This window comes from Spironucleus salmonicida, chromosome 2 (assembly GCF_000497125.1).
Source record: "Spironucleus salmonicida strain ATCC 50377 chromosome 2, whole genome shotgun sequence".
Lineage (NCBI taxonomy): Eukaryota > Fornicata > Diplomonadida > Hexamitidae > Spironucleus > Spironucleus salmonicida.
The window spans coordinates 832,063-847,632 of NC_090597.1; the positions used below are offsets into that span (position 1 = coordinate 832,063).

General features: G+C 32.8%; 7 protein-coding genes and 1 pseudogene across 7 annotated transcripts; 5 read left to right on the plus strand and 3 right to left on the minus strand. All coding sequences in view use genetic code 6, as the record gives it.

Moving 5' to 3' along the window:
* Window positions 1-213: 213 nt before the first annotated feature.
* Window positions 214-1,764, plus strand: SS50377_21651 (Kinase, ULK; the record flags this gene model as incomplete). Its single annotated transcript, XM_067905563.1, has 1 exon — window positions 214-1,764. One exon carries the CDS (start codon window positions 214-216, stop codon window positions 1,762-1,764), a length of 1,551 nt encoding a protein of 516 aa, XP_067766880.1.
* A 429-nt stretch (window positions 1,765-2,193) lies between these two features.
* On the plus strand, window positions 2,194-3,744 carry SS50377_21652 (Kinase, ULK; the record flags this gene model as incomplete). Its single annotated transcript, XM_067905564.1, has 1 exon — window positions 2,194-3,744. The coding sequence occupies one exon, from the start codon at window positions 2,194-2,196 to the stop codon at window positions 3,742-3,744; it is 1,551 nt and encodes a 516-aa protein (XP_067766881.1).
* Window positions 3,745-4,173: 429 nt separating this feature from the next.
* SS50377_21653 (Kinase, ULK) lies at window positions 4,174-5,724 on the plus strand (the record flags this gene model as incomplete). Its single annotated transcript, XM_067905565.1, has 1 exon — window positions 4,174-5,724. The coding sequence occupies one exon, from the start codon at window positions 4,174-4,176 to the stop codon at window positions 5,722-5,724; it is 1,551 nt and encodes a 516-aa protein (XP_067766882.1).
* Window positions 5,725-6,039: 315 nt separating this feature from the next.
* SS50377_21654 (uncharacterized protein) lies at window positions 6,040-7,221 on the plus strand (the record flags this gene model as incomplete). Its single annotated transcript, XM_067905566.1, has 1 exon — window positions 6,040-7,221. One exon carries the CDS (start codon window positions 6,040-6,042, stop codon window positions 7,219-7,221), a length of 1,182 nt encoding a protein of 393 aa, XP_067766883.1.
* Window positions 7,222-8,346: 1,125 nt separating this feature from the next.
* Window positions 8,347-8,838, plus strand: SS50377_21655 (Translationally controlled tumor protein-like protein; the record flags this gene model as incomplete). Its single annotated transcript, XM_067905567.1, has 1 exon — window positions 8,347-8,838. The coding sequence occupies one exon, from the start codon at window positions 8,347-8,349 to the stop codon at window positions 8,836-8,838; it is 492 nt and encodes a 163-aa protein (XP_067766884.1).
* A 433-nt stretch (window positions 8,839-9,271) lies between these two features.
* Window positions 9,272-9,682, minus strand: SS50377_21656 (uncharacterized protein; the record flags this gene model as incomplete). The annotated part of the gene is made up of 1 exon (XM_067905568.1): window positions 9,272-9,682. The coding sequence occupies one exon, from the start codon at window positions 9,680-9,682 to the stop codon at window positions 9,272-9,274; it is 411 nt and encodes a 136-aa protein (XP_067766885.1).
* Window positions 9,683-10,823: 1,141 nt separating this feature from the next.
* On the minus strand, window positions 10,824-12,986 carry SS50377_21657 (Cysteine-rich membrane protein 2; the record flags this gene model as incomplete). The annotated part of the gene is made up of 1 exon (XM_067905569.1): window positions 10,824-12,986. One exon carries the CDS (start codon window positions 12,984-12,986, stop codon window positions 10,824-10,826), a length of 2,163 nt encoding a protein of 720 aa, XP_067766886.1.
* A 944-nt stretch (window positions 12,987-13,930) lies between these two features.
* SS50377_21658 (Cysteine-rich membrane protein 1) lies at window positions 13,931-14,853 on the minus strand (annotated as a pseudogene).
* Between the last annotated feature and the right edge of the window lie 717 nt (window positions 14,854-15,570).

Genomic DNA, 15,570 nt, shown 5'->3' on the forward strand with positions numbered 1-15,570 from the left:
AAAACTATATTTAATATTAAATATTTTTTAATTGTAAATATTTATTGGTATTAGTATTATTATAAAAAATTTAATTTTTACAGCACTAGATTCTTTGTAAATAATCTAAATTAATATATAATGGATGATTACTTCGAAAAGGATTCTTTAAAGTGATAGCGAAAAGTTTATTATAATTTAAATAGTAATATATTAAATTTAGAATAAATAAAAATGATAAAGACTATATAAACAACCTAGTATGTTATTCCAGAAGGAATCGATGTAAAATAGTTAATCAGCATACTAACAAAATATTAAAATGCTAAATCAGTTCATTAATTTTAATATAAAATAGAAGAAAATATACTTATCATTATTTAAGATTCATTTAAATTCACGTTGGCAGATTTTAAGGAAAACTAAAAATTATTTACTATATAAGAAGCATACAACCTCATAACGAAATGTATTTACGCATCCTATGATCTGGCTTAATAAAATTTATTTATAGGTGGATATAGGCTTGATGATTTTATCGTTATCTTGAAGAAAAAATGGATTAAAATAAAAATTGTCCTTAATATTAAAAAAATATTTTAATATTTAACAGCAAATTACCCATCTTGTATTGCACCTGAGGTTTTAACGAATATTATTACAGAGAAGGCCGACTTTTGGAGTTTTGGAGTTCTTTTATACTATTTATTAAAAACTAAATATAAAATACACAAAGATGTTTTTGATAGGTACAGTTAAGTTAGTTTCTTAGAAAGTCTTCAGATATAGAATAAAAAATTTGTAGACTTTATTTCAAACTTGATTTAACAAGATTATAACTTACGATTAGGATATATTTAATATTTCTAATTTGATAATGAAATAAGAAATGTGTGCCTTCATAGTAATGATATTTAAACAATAAATACCTCTACGTTCGACTAAGTTTTATCAAGTTTAAAGCTGGATAAAGTTAGAAATTTAGGTCAAGGGTCCTTTGGAAATGTATTATTAGTCAAAGATAAAACCGCTAATTAATTTGCATTAAAGGTTGTTGAAGTTCGAAACTAAATGGAAATAAACCAAGCTAGCTCAGAAGCATGCTTTATGGAGTAAAATAGAAACAATAACTATATAATTTAGATAAAATTTATGAAGAAAGTGCGCATTAATGATAAATTCTTTGTATTATTTGGTTAAGAATATGCGGATTTTGGTGATTTAAGGTACTTTATGAGAATGTATGGAACATAACTATCTTAAACTTAGGTTTTAAAATTGTTTTATGATCTTTCATAGGCATTATTATTAATGAAAGAGTAAAATATGATTCACCGAGATATAAAGCCTGAAAACATACTGTTAATGTAAAAAGACAACAAAATAATTGCTAAGCTTGCAGACTTTGGTTGTGATGAAGTTTTATTGAATGGGTCGAGCTCTGATTGTCATCATTTAATAGGTACACCAGGATATATTGCACCAGAAGTACTTACATAAGACTAAGTATCGTTTTCCGTTGATGTCTGGAGTTTTGGTGTAATGCTTCAAGAATATACGGAAGAATAAGAATTGATTTCAATGTGCTTAATTGAAGATTAAAATTAACGAGCTTAAATTGAGGTTATCAATTAAAAATTACAAATCTATAAAGATTAAGTAGTATAGGTACATGAAGTTGAATAATCTACAAGCTCGGCAGTTTCACACTCATAATATAATTCTGTTAATTTATCTGAACTAAATAGTAACTTTACTTTTAGCGACTTTGCTATATTATAGTGAATTTTTTGTAGGTTTATATTTACACCATATAGATTTATTCATTGTGGTGTTAATATCAGTCATTATTAAATTTGATTAGTTTATGTATATAAAATTATATAATATTGTTTTTTTAAGTTTATATAAAATAATATTAACTTGTAAGGACGTCGATTCCATAATTAAATTATACTAATAAAATATTTTTAGTATTTTAACAAATTTATTATATAATATTTATAAAAATAATACAACAATTTGTGTTTAGACTTAATTCAGAAAATAATTTCTATGATTAGTTATATAAAGTATTGATTTACTTATGCTAAAACTATAATGAGTAATTTATTTAGAATAAACCAAAATTTACCTATAAATTGATTGTATATATTTAGTAACTTAAATTTTATACAGTATAATACATATTTAGAGATTAAAATATTTTTAAAAATGAGAACAACAAGTTAGTCGTCATAATACTAAATACCATCTGGTGTGAATATTTAATAATTATAGGATATATTAAATAGGTACCTTAATGCTAAGTCTGTACATCCTTTTGAATATAAAATTACAACAGATTAGATTATAATTACATAGCAACCAATATTGTAGACTTTAGCAGGGTTTAAGGAATAATAAAAACTATTTACAATTTAGGAAGCGTACAATATTCTCACTAAATGTGTGTACGCGTCATATGAGCTTGCTCAGTAGTCTATATTTCTTGGTGGTTATTGTTTAGATGATTTTGCTATTCAAGTATAAAAGAAGTGGATTAGAATAAAGATTGTAGCCAATATTTCAAAGATTTTTAAATATTTAACTAGATAATTTTCAGACTGTACCGCCCCAGAAGTTCAATAGAATATTATTACAGAAAAAGCTGATTTTTGGAGTTTTGGTGTTATCTTATACTATTTACTGAAAACTTCATACCAAATTCATAAGGATATATTCGATAGATATAGTCAATCGTGCTTTCTGGAAAGTCTGCAAATTTAAAATAAAAACCTGGTTGACTTATTAACCAATATGATAGAGCCAGATCATAATATCAGACTAGGTTACATTTAGTTCTTTACACTGGATAATGAAGTTCGATCTACCTGTTAAGGTATAGGTCACATTAAAACCGTAAATACAGCAACCCTTGACCAAGTATTGCTTAATTTGAATCTTAAAAAAATTATGCAAATAGGCGAAGGGTCGTTTGGTAACGTATTCCTGGTTAAAAATAATGATGGAGATAAGTTTGCTCTTAAAATTATTGAGGTCAGGAATTAAATTTAGATTAACCAGGCTAGTTCCGAGGCTTGTTTTATGGAGTAAAATAAGAACAATAATTCGATAATATAAATCAAATTTATGGAAAAAGTACGAATCAATGACACTATTTATATCCTCATGTGCTAGGAGTATGCAGAATTTGGCGACTTGAGACATTTTATGAAACTTTATAGTTCTTAACTGGCATAACCTCAAATCCTTAAGCTGTTTTATGATATTTCTCAGGCAATGCTAATGATGAAAGAGTAAAATATGATTCACCGAGATATAAAGCCTGAAAACATACTGTTAATGTAAAAAGACAACAAAATAATTGCTAAGCTTGCAGACTTTGGTTGTGATGAAGTTTTATTGAATGGGTCGAGCTCTGATTGTCATCATTTAATAGGTACACCAGGATATATTGCACCAGAAGTACTTACATAAGACTAAGTATCGTTTTCCGTTGATGTCTGGAGTTTTGGTGTAATGCTTCAAGAATATACGGAAGAATAAGAATTGATTTCAATGTGCTTAATTGAAGATTAAAATTAACGAGCTTAAATTGAGGTTATCAATTAAAAATTACAAATCTATAAAGATTAAGTAGTATAGGTACATGAAGTTGAATAATCTACAAGCTCGGCAGTTTCACACTCATAATATAATTCTGTTAATTTATCTGAACTAAATAGTAACTTTACTTTTAGCGACTTTGCTATATTATAGTGAATTTTTTGTAGGTTTATATTTACACCATATAGATTTATTCATTGTGGTGTTAATATCAGTCATTATTAAATTTGATTAGTTTATGTATATAAAATTATATAATATTGTTTTTTTAAGTTTATATAAAATAATATTAACTTGTAAGGACGTCGATTCCATAATTAAATTATACTAATAAAATATTTTTAGTATTTTAACAAATTTATTATATAATATTTATAAAAATAATACAACAATTTGTGTTTAGACTTAATTCAGAAAATAATTTCTATGATTAGTTATATAAAGTATTGATTTACTTATGCTAAAACTATAATGAGTAATTTATTTAGAATAAACCAAAATTTACCTATAAATTGATTGTATATATTTAGTAACTTAAATTTTATACAGTATAATACATATTTAGAGATTAAAATATTTTTAAAAATGAGAACAACAAGTTAGTCGTCATAATACTAAATACCATCTGGTGTGAATATTTAATAATTATAGGATATATTAAATAGGTACCTTAATGCTAAGTCTGTACATCCTTTTGAATATAAAATTACAACAGATTAGATTATAATTACATAGCAACCAATATTGTAGACTTTAGCAGGGTTTAAGGAATAATAAAAACTATTTACAATTTAGGAAGCGTACAATATTCTCACTAAATGTGTGTACGCGTCATATGAGCTTGCTCAGTAGTCTATATTTCTTGGTGGTTATTGTTTAGATGATTTTGCTATTCAAGTATAAAAGAAGTGGATTAGAATAAAGATTGTAGCCAATATTTCAAAGATTTTTAAATATTTAACTAGATAATTTTCAGACTGTACCGCCCCAGAAGTTCAATAGAATATTATTACAGAAAAAGCTGATTTTTGGAGTTTTGGTGTTATCTTATACTATTTACTGAAAACTTCATACCAAATTCATAAGGATATATTCGATAGATATAGTCAATCGTGCTTTCTGGAAAGTCTGCAAATTTAAAATAAAAACCTGGTTGACTTATTAACCAATATGATAGAGCCAGATCATAATATCAGACTAGGTTACATTTAGTTCTTTACACTGGATAATGAAGTTCGATCTACCTGTTAAGGTATAGGTCACATTAAAACCGTAAATACAGCAACCCTTGACCAAGTATTGCTTAATTTGAATCTTAAAAAAATTATGCAAATAGGCGAAGGGTCGTTTGGTAACGTATTCCTGGTTAAAAATAATGATGGAGATAAGTTTGCTCTTAAAATTATTGAGGTCAGGAATTAAATTTAGATTAACCAGGCTAGTTCCGAGGCTTGTTTTATGGAGTAAAATAAGAACAATAATTCGATAATATAAATCAAATTTATGGAAAAAGTACGAATCAATGACACTATTTATATCCTCATGTGCTAGGAGTATGCAGAATTTGGCGACTTGAGACATTTTATGAAACTTTATAGTTCTTAACTGGCATAACCTCAAATCCTTAAGCTGTTTTATGATATTTCTCAGGCAATGCTAATGATGAAAGAGTAAAATATGATTCACCGAGATATAAAGCCTGAAAACATACTGTTAATGTAAAAAGACAACAAAATAATTGCTAAGCTTGCAGACTTTGGTTGTGATGAAGTTTTATTGAATGGGTCGAGCTCTGATTGTCATCATTTAATAGGTACACCAGGATATATTGCACCAGAAGTACTTACATAAGACTAAGTATCGTTTTCCGTTGATGTCTGGAGTTTTGGTATAATGTTATAGGAATATACACAAGAGTAAAACCTTATTTCTCTTTGTCTGATTGAAGATTAGAACGAGCGTGCGGCAATTGAAAAAATAAACGAGTTGTTGAGCGTGTATAAAGACATAATAGTTTAAGTGATAGAGGTGGAGCCTTCAGTAAATTCATTCACCGCCAGCTCTGAGTATAACTCTTTAAGCATATTGGAGCTGCAGAGTAACTTTACCTTCAGCGATTTTGCTATTCTAGAATGAGATTTTTGTGTTTCTTCAGGAACCTTATATTCAGTGTAAATAGTTTCCAACATGCTAAGGCAATTATAACACACAAATACCAAATAAAGCGCAAATCATTACCTAAAAATAAAGTTAAATTTTAGCTACTACGCAACACAAATCTCTATGCCGCACTACTTCAAAACTGCGATTTAATATCCCCAAATTCTAATTCTCTCCCATTTACTCCCAAACAACTCAAATCTACATCACCATATTCACATTTTATTCCTTTTCCGATTTTTCTCCTAATATTATATAATATTGATATATCAAAATTTCGCTCCGCATTTAATGACGGAATCGCACACCAACGATGACAACAACACACAACAAGCTATTTTGAACCAAATCGACGTACACCTCGCCCTGGAGGTTTTCGATGACGCTAAGAAGAAACTGACGCTGCTGGAGGAGCTGGCGCCGAACCTGGACCAGCACAAAGACGAATTAACGCTCTACGTAGGCGAGGAGATCCAGCGCATCATCCACTCGCAGCAGGCGCTCGAATCCGACTTCTCGCAACTCGTGCTGCAGCGCGACCGTAAACAGCTCGAAAACGCCACAAAGGCGGAATTGAATCTCCTGAACGGCCAGGTGCAGCTTCTGGCCGAGAAAATCCGCGAATCTACCAAAGAGCTCTGCAAGAACCTGAAAGAGAACCCGACGGTAACGGAGAACCTCGTGAAGACGCAGCAGCACCGCTCGGACCTTCTGCAATGGATAAAGTCAGCAATTACGGAATTGAACCTCAAAAACTCATATTTGTCGCTAGAGACCGAAATTCAGCAGCGTTACATGGTGCACCAGGAGCAGCAGAAGCTCCAGCAGAAGGAACTTGAAGCGCGCGAACGCGTCAAAGCGATGCAGCTCGAAATCGAAACGGAGCGCAAAAGGCACGAAAATGAAGTGAAAACTCGCAATACTGAGCTGAATGAACTCAAATAGGCACTTTTTTACCAGAAAGATCGGGCCGAAAACACGATAAAACTGTTCGAAGTGGAGCTGAAAAGCGGCGGCGACGAAGCGCAAAGGGAGCGGAAAATTGAAATCGAATTGCAATTGGAAAAGTGCAAATTGATGATTTAGAGCGTTTCGGACGAGAGCAAAAGCCAGGAAATCCTCTTCAACGAAATCAATTCCAGCTACAATCAGATGAGCAATTTGAGCAGTCAGACGATGCAGAGCCAGGAGGGCATAATTAGCGTTTTGACGACGCAAAAATAGCTTCTCGAACAAGAAAGGAGTGAAAAATCGAAAAAGATTTCGGATTTGGAAGACGAAGATATGCGAAATTAGAGCGAAAAAAAGGAGTGGGAAGACGAGTAATCTTTCCTTTTGCGCATGAAACAGGCGGTGCAGAAAACGCGCGAAATGCGCAGCGAGGGAATTCGGGGATTCGTGATCGAAAAAATGGTCGAGGCGCTGGACCCGCCTGAGCTGAAGAAAAAGAAGGGCAAGAAAGGGAAAAAGTGAGTGGAAGGGATAATTTGATATGTGTATTATTATATTATAATATAGGATTTTGGTAGAAACGGTTTCAGAAACTGGGGAAAATTTTTAAATGCGGTTATATGTATATAATAATAAGGAAAAAGTCGAGGTATTTATTGTATATAAATGTATAATAATTGTGATAATGATAATAATATTTTAAGATTTTACGTAAAATTTTTATGGGGATGGAGCGCTAGGAGGTTGGGAGAAATCACTGGATAGAGGGTAGTGATAAGTGGGTTTGGGATGTGGTATTTATCAGGGAGGAATGAGTGAGGGGAGAGGGATTCGGTCGCATAAATGCAGTTGCTAGCAAGAAATAGATAGTTTGTGCATAGAATATAATGAATTAATTTTGATAGCTGCTTTATAAGATAGTTAGGTTTAAGTAATAGTAATTTTTGCAATCGTTACTTTTAAAATATCAAATTGTTTGATAGTAGGTTACTGTGGGCTGATAGGTAATAAAGGAAGGCATAGTGAATGGTTAAAATAGATGTGATATGGTAATTTTTAGAACAATTATCAAGATAATAGAAACTATAAGCTAATTTACTGTTTTATGTTATGATAAAGATCATACTCACCTAAGTTAAGTTATTATTTTTAGAAAAATTGGTAATGTACTAAGTCAAATTATCATAACTAACTTCTTCTGAATTTTTGGTTTGACACTTTAGTTAGAATTATTATAGTGGAGTTAGTAATAATGGAGAGCTTATAATAAAAGCCTTATAATTGTTAATTATAATGACTAAAGTTTTAATAACTATCTTATTTAAGTATGTAAAGTCACTAGTAATAAATTTGGCATAAAATATATCAGTTTAGGAGTAATTTACTAGAAATAATTCAGAATTTGTAGTGAAAATATTTAATTAGCTTTAATATTAACGTAAATTTAACCTTTTATAACAGTTTTATTGAATCTAACCTATGAAGATTAAAAAATAATTATTATTGTATTTTATGTGAATTGTTTAAGTGGTTAATATTATAATATAATATAATTATATTTTTAATGCTCGATATAAAATTTATAATTATATTATTATTATCTATCAATATTTGTTTTACATTCCTTTTTCCACTCCTTCGCTATAAATGATAATTTATAAGGACATCGTACGTAACCATGAAATGTTTTCTGAGGCTATCATTGCTAAAGATATCGAAGATCCCTTGTTCTACGTTGTCAAAGGTAAGATGATTGCACCTGATGTTGAAGAAGGTACTCCTGAAGACGAAATTGAAAAGGTTATAGACATTCCTTATTATTAAGGTTTAGATGAACTCCAACTTGACACTTTTACTGCTAAAATGTTCTAAGCTAACGTTAAGTCTTTCCTCAAACCCATTATCTCTAAGATCAAGAAGGAAGGTGGTGACGAAGCTAAAGAAGCTTTTATGGAAAAAGTTAAGGAATTCATGAATACTCACTGTAAGGATAAGAAGACTTTTGAATAATATTCTTATTATATCCACAATGATGACTATGAGCATCTCGATAACTGCTTTATCGTTATCTGCAAGTGGGAAGGTGAAACTCCCCTTTTCTATTTCTGGAAGGACGGTCTTAAAACCGAAAAGTGCTGATTTATTTTGCCATTTTTAATTAAGTTATTTTAAATAAATCATTCAACAATAAAAATATCTACATAATTTTTAAAATATTGAGGTATATCATAATGCTGGTTTACTAATTAAATTATTTCATCATTTGCCTAGTAAATGAGTGGATAGCAGCTAATATTAGAAATTAATATTTTATGCTAAAATACATCCTATCAGCAACAAATATTTTAATATAGCACCCACACTTGACAATTTGTTTTTCTCACTTTGACTGGCACATCAGTGATCGGCTGCAGCTACTCACATACAGCTTACCGGAGATACTTCGTATTCTTCAATTCGTCGCACATGTGTACATTTGATATACTTAACAATGTTGTCAGCAACAACCTGAATCTTCCCCTCTTAACCACAGCAAAGTACCATAAATCAGCAAATATCAAAATGCTCCTCATCATGAAAAACACAAAAATGTTAATCCCAGTAACCTTCCAACTGGTCGTAGCATACTCTAATTAGACCAAACATTGTCAGTCCACTTACACAAACTCATGATTGCAATACCTACATTCATTATGTTCTAAAACGAAACCCTGGACGCACTACTCACACCGCCTATCTTCACAGCGAAATCTGCAGTTAAAACAAGTATTACAGCCCTAGTAACACAAAAATTACTTCCACATACACGTTTTGACCAACCTACCAGCTCCATTTTAAACATTCCATTAGCACCAAAAGCACAATAATTATCACACGACCCACCCTAATTCTACTACTATTTATCCCGCACTACTAATATTTTTTCTTTTTCACGCACAGTAGTATGTAACACAGACTAAATACATACACTTGCGATAGTCATTTTCAAAATATTCAATCCTTTCAGAGTCGCGTTACTCGCTTAAAAGGTTTGAATGTTTTAAAAATAACTTTCCCAAGATTTATGTATTTAATCTGTATTACTTACTACTACCAGTTGCATTCGCTAAAAGCGAATCCATAGTTGGTTTCTCTTAGAGTTAAAAAATATTGCTTCTCTTAGTTTTAAAAATAGTTACCAACTATTAACCTTTAAAAAAATATTACTGTCGGTAACACGGCAAGGAAGCTAGCGCCTTAGCGATTGCTGAAAGGTCGGGTCGCATTAGCAAAAATCGAATTGATCAACCTATGAATCAAACTAGTAGCGTCTTTAATCAAACAAGCTCAAAAAAGTAAAAGCATAAAATAGTAATTCTTGAAAACACTATTTTTATGTTTATAAAATGGAACACAACCACACAGCGTTTGTATAATCAAACATTAAAGGTATTCTGCAAAAGCTGCAGCAAGTTACATAACAATACTTCAAGAGGGAGTTATCTCTTTAAGAGTACTACTAAAAATAATAGCAATAAAAGTTATAGCTTCATCATATTAAATTATTGAAAAATAAGATATTTGAAATATCATAGGATGATTTAAATGATTCTTAAACTAAACAATTGAAACAAGATATTAGTAAGATTAGAAAGATCAGATCGTAATAAGAATCAGATAAAATTAAATTAGATTAATACAATAAATATTAAAAAGATTACAAGCATATATCTATTTTAAAATATTAAATAAACTAGAATAATAAATAAATACCACTAATACTAGAAAAGCAAATCTCATCTGTATATAAAAACAAGTAGATTAAATTATTAAGAACTAAAACAGAAAAGTACAATGAGATGATCAATAATCTAAACGATAGGGTTTAAGGAGTTATCTCATAGAAAAGAATTAGATAATTTAATGACATAATTACTAAAATTAATTAATTAGACTCAAATGCTTTAGTCAATGAATAAGTAATTGACTATTATTAATTTAATGTAGAAGATGTTACTTTTGCTGAAAGAATTAATGGAGAGTTCAATTTACCATAGATGATGCTCCCTCGTATCGAAACGATAGAATACTTTCCACTCGAATCTCCAGCTTACTGCCCATAAACCCTGATACCAAGTAAATTATCACTACCTGCTAAAATTCTACTTCTCAGTCTCCTAATTAACCTTGGTCTTCTTCATATACCAGAATACACCACCGGCGACTCCTCCCACCACTACCAGAACTGCGATGATAATTCCTGCAATGGCGCCACCAGATAGGTTGGTACTAGACGTATCGCTTTAGGGGAAGCAGAAAGTACCAACGGTAATGTACCCATCCATGCAGCTGTTGCACTTCTACTCTTCTAGTTTGTATCCTGAGATACAGGATTCACATTTTGCAGCATCTGAACTATCGCATTTAAAGCAGTTTGCGGTATTTTGGCATTTGCACGCAGTTATCTGATCATTTCCACCGCACTCCACTACCTCTCCTGCCGTACATGCCTTTCCATCCTCAAGTGTACTCTTGCAATTATTCTCGCACGTCTAATTGATGCTCATTGTGTGCGAATTGGCGCAGGTGTCGCACTTTTCGAGGCTTTCGGAACACGTAGCACAATTATTATTGCATTTCACACAGGCAATTCCAACCATCAAATAGCCATCAGCGCAGGCTGAACAGGTCTCATTACCAGCCTTTTTATAGCCAGTGATGCAGTTTCCGCACTTTCCCATCTCAGAAGAATCGCAGGTAGCGCAGTTAACTGCTTCCCCGCACTTGCACTGTTCCGTATTATTTCCCTCACACTTAGTGCAGGTTTTATCTGAGGCGAAAAAATCATCCTTGCAAACCTTGCAGATGGCTTTGTCGCCATCGCAGTTCGCACAATCCTTGGGGCACGCTTCACATTTATCGCCCGCTAAAATGAACCCAGCCTCGCACGTCAAGCACGTGTCTACAGCATCCTTGCACGTGGCACAGTTATTCGTGCAATCTTTGCATATATCGTCGCATATTTGGCTCACAGCGCATTTTCCGTCGCCTACTTTGCATTTTTTCTCGCATTTCCCTTCTAGCATCGAAAAATCATCTTTGCACGCCGTGCAGGTACTTTTATTACTTGGGCAAGTCTTACAGTTTGCGTCATCGCAGGCGACGCAACTCTTGTTTTCGAGCAAGAACCCGCCCTGGCAAGCTGTGCAATCTGACACAGAACTACATGTTGTGCAGTTAACATGGCATACCGTGCAAGCATCGACATCGGAATTGGTTGTTTTGAAAAATCCTGGCAAGCAATTCATGCAAGGGGTGGATCCAGAGGGGTCAAAATTTGGGATGCATGTTTTGCATTTTGATGTATTGGAAGGATCGCAGGTTGAGCAGTTTTTGGCAGTTGAGCACGTGCAAGAAGTGGTTTAAGTAGTCGTGCATGAATTGCACGTATTTCCAGTTAAAAAGTTACCATTTTTGCATGATTGGCAGGTGTTTTATGCGGTGCAGGTTGCGCATTTCGCATCGCAGGCTTTGCAAGTGTCAGTTTCCAAATTATTTTTGTTGAAAAATCCGGGTAAGCATGTTTCGCAAATATTAGAATTTTTAGCACCGCATGTTGTGCAATTTTCAGCATTGCCGCATTAACATTTTTAGTTAAGATTTTGAGTACATAAAGTACAAGTATTGTTGCTCATGCTGAAGTTATTTTTGCATAGCTCGCAGGTATCTTTACTTGTGGCGCAATTCGCACAATTCTCAACTGTGCATGGCTAGCAGGACGTACCTTATAGTCTAAAACCAGGACTACATATTTTACAGGTGTTAAGTTATCCGTCGCAGTTATCGCAGTTTCTAACGGTACATTTATTGCAGGAAGAACTTATAAGCCCATAGCCCTTAGAGCAGCTCGTACAGTCGAATATTGTATCTGCACACGAAATACAGCTGCTTAAGCAAGTATAGCAGAATTTAGCGCCACAAAACTGGTTGCTGGCGCAGTTAGCATTAGATGTGCAGGGCGTAACGCAAACATTGCCTAGCAGTTGGTCCCCTGTCCTGCAACTTGTACAAGATTCGTTATCAGTTTTGCAAGTGAGACATGTGGGGTGGCAGTTGGCACAAGTTTTTCTGGTCGTAAGGTACATTCCAGGACGACAAGTTTTGCAGATTGCGTTACTAGCTGTAGTTCCCGAGCACGTGAGACATTCAGACTTGCATGGCAGACATGCAGTACTAGCCGTAGTTGAGTCTGGGCAGAAGTTGTTCCCTGTGCAATTGTTAGTAGATCCAGAGCAGGTGCCTTGCATTCTGAGTTATATGGGTTTCGTTATACTAGCTATATATGATTATATTAATTTTTATTAAGATTTTGTTTTTCACATTAACTTATTATTAGTTGTATATATAAATTTTCAATATCCAAATTAAGATAACGTCGCGTAATTTGAATAACTATATATACAGTATATAAAAAGTAATTACTAGATTTTAGAGGATTTTGAAATATATGTGATAATTAATATTTAATACGTTAATATATATTTTACTTTTATTAAATTTAGCATATCTAGTTTGATAAAATAACAATATTTGCATTTTTCATAAAAATATAATTACTTTAATTGGTAATATGTACTATAGACATATATTATTGATTAAATTAATAAAATATGGAATATTGATAACTTAATAGATTTCTGGTTAAGAATTATATCAAGATTACTTTTACTTAAGTATTTTCACTTTGAAGAATCTTAAACCTTTAAATACGTTCATTTGGAATAGGATATAATATTGGAAAATGATATTTTATATAATATTATTGTTTTATATTCTCACCCATTAGTTGAAAATGAAGATTATATAAATTTAATGTTTTGAATAGTATAAACCTACACCCAAAGATTACCTTAAGGCGTGATTATTGTATTAAAAAGAGTATTATACGCATACATGTTACGCTAAACCGTCCAATGGTGTTATTTCTATAATCTCAAAATATTAACACAATAGTATAATTGGTAAACTCTATATCCTATAAACAACTTAACTTATTATAATATATTTTGAAAAAGTTAGAAAACTTCCCAGATGTCTAGCATTTGACTAGGAACCTACTAGAAGCCTGGATTTGGTAGTATAGCAACTCAGCTGAGTCTTGTTGATATAGTTTAGATGGGTGATAAAATAATAATTTCATATGTATCTATATAATAATAATAAATACTAATGTGAAAAATGAAAATACTTTTCACTTCTTGGCCTTCTTGATGAAGTAATATACATGGCCACCTCAAACTGCGCATAAACTACTAACACTGCGATCACGATACCTGCTACTGCGCCACCTGACAGATTTCTACCTGAATTTGCTTAATACGCGAAGCAAAAGTCCCCCAGGCTATCGTAACCGTCTTCGCAAATAGTACAGAGCCCATATTCGAATTTGAATACTTTCATGGACAACTTGCACTTTGTAGGATCCTCGCTGTTGCACTCTAAGCAATTAAGCGCAGTTTAGCATTTACAGGTGGTGATCTACTACTCGCTTCCGCAGGGTACTTCCACCCCTGAAACGCAAGCTTTTCCTTCGGTAACAGGATCGGAACAGTTCACCTCGCCGGTCTGATTGATGCTCATTGTAAACTTATCATTGCAGGATATGCACGTTTCAGTGATTTTCATGCAGGTCTTGCAGGATTAGCTGCACTTCGCACAGTCATTGCCGACACCGAAGTAACCATGTGCGCACTGATCGCAATAACCTAACCTTTACTTAGTGAATCCGGTAGGACAGGTGCCGCATTTTAATGAGTCTGAAGAGTCACAGGTAGCACAATTGACGGCTTAACCGCACTAGCATTTTGCAGTAGTATTCCCAGAACAAGTAGCGCATTAGTCGTCTTTTAAAAAGTAGCCATTCGAGCATATTTAGCATACTGCTTTGTCTTCAGGACAATTAGCGCAGTTTGCAGTACAGGCCTCGCAGGTGGTGCCAGAAAGAATATTTCCAGGTTTGCACTCGCTACACTCAGTAGCCCTATTAACACACTGATAACATTTACCATCGCAGGCTGTGCAGCTATTTGCGCTAATAAACTTATCGTCAGCCCAAGACAGGCAATCGCTTGAAACGACTGGTTCATGTACACCGGGTTCTCCAGCGAGTTGATTTCAGGCAGGTAGTACTACTGCATCAGTGAGGGCGAGAAGGGTGCAGGGAACGCATGGCGCGCATGAGCGTTTGTGAGACGTACTCAGACGAATTTTAGGCCTCTCCAATGGTAGCCTGTAGGATAAGTAGCTACGAGGGCGCATTTAGGTGTGGTTGTGCAATTGGTGGACGCGTTGGATTTCAGTATGGGCGTGTTCATTTAATGAATTTTGGAGCGAAATCAGAACTTGGAATGGAATAATATATAAATAATATACATTAAATAGTATAATTAGTTTATTTTTTCATGCTAATGTAAAAGAGGAACGTGATAAATTCGGTATAGCAAATCAAAAAAATGAAATTTGTTACAAGGGGAGTGGAGGAAAATACTAAAGATTTTGGTGGGTGTGCTAATTCGAGTTTAACGGTCGAAATAATGACTAAAATTGATTTATTCAAGTGGTATGTAGAGCGGATTGGTAGGATTTGAAAGTTTTGAGCAACTATAGAAGTTTACAAAATTGTAGGAAAGTAATGTATTTTTTGCATTATACTAGTTATAATAGTAATAAAATTCACAGGATTCACAAATATATTTATGTTTAGATAAAGTTCGTTTCAAAATATAGCGATAGAAATACGGTGTTTTTTGAGAATAGTATGGGAATTTTACCAATATGGAGATAACGGCCGAATTAGATTTTATTAAATTTATATAGAATAAACGTTTACAG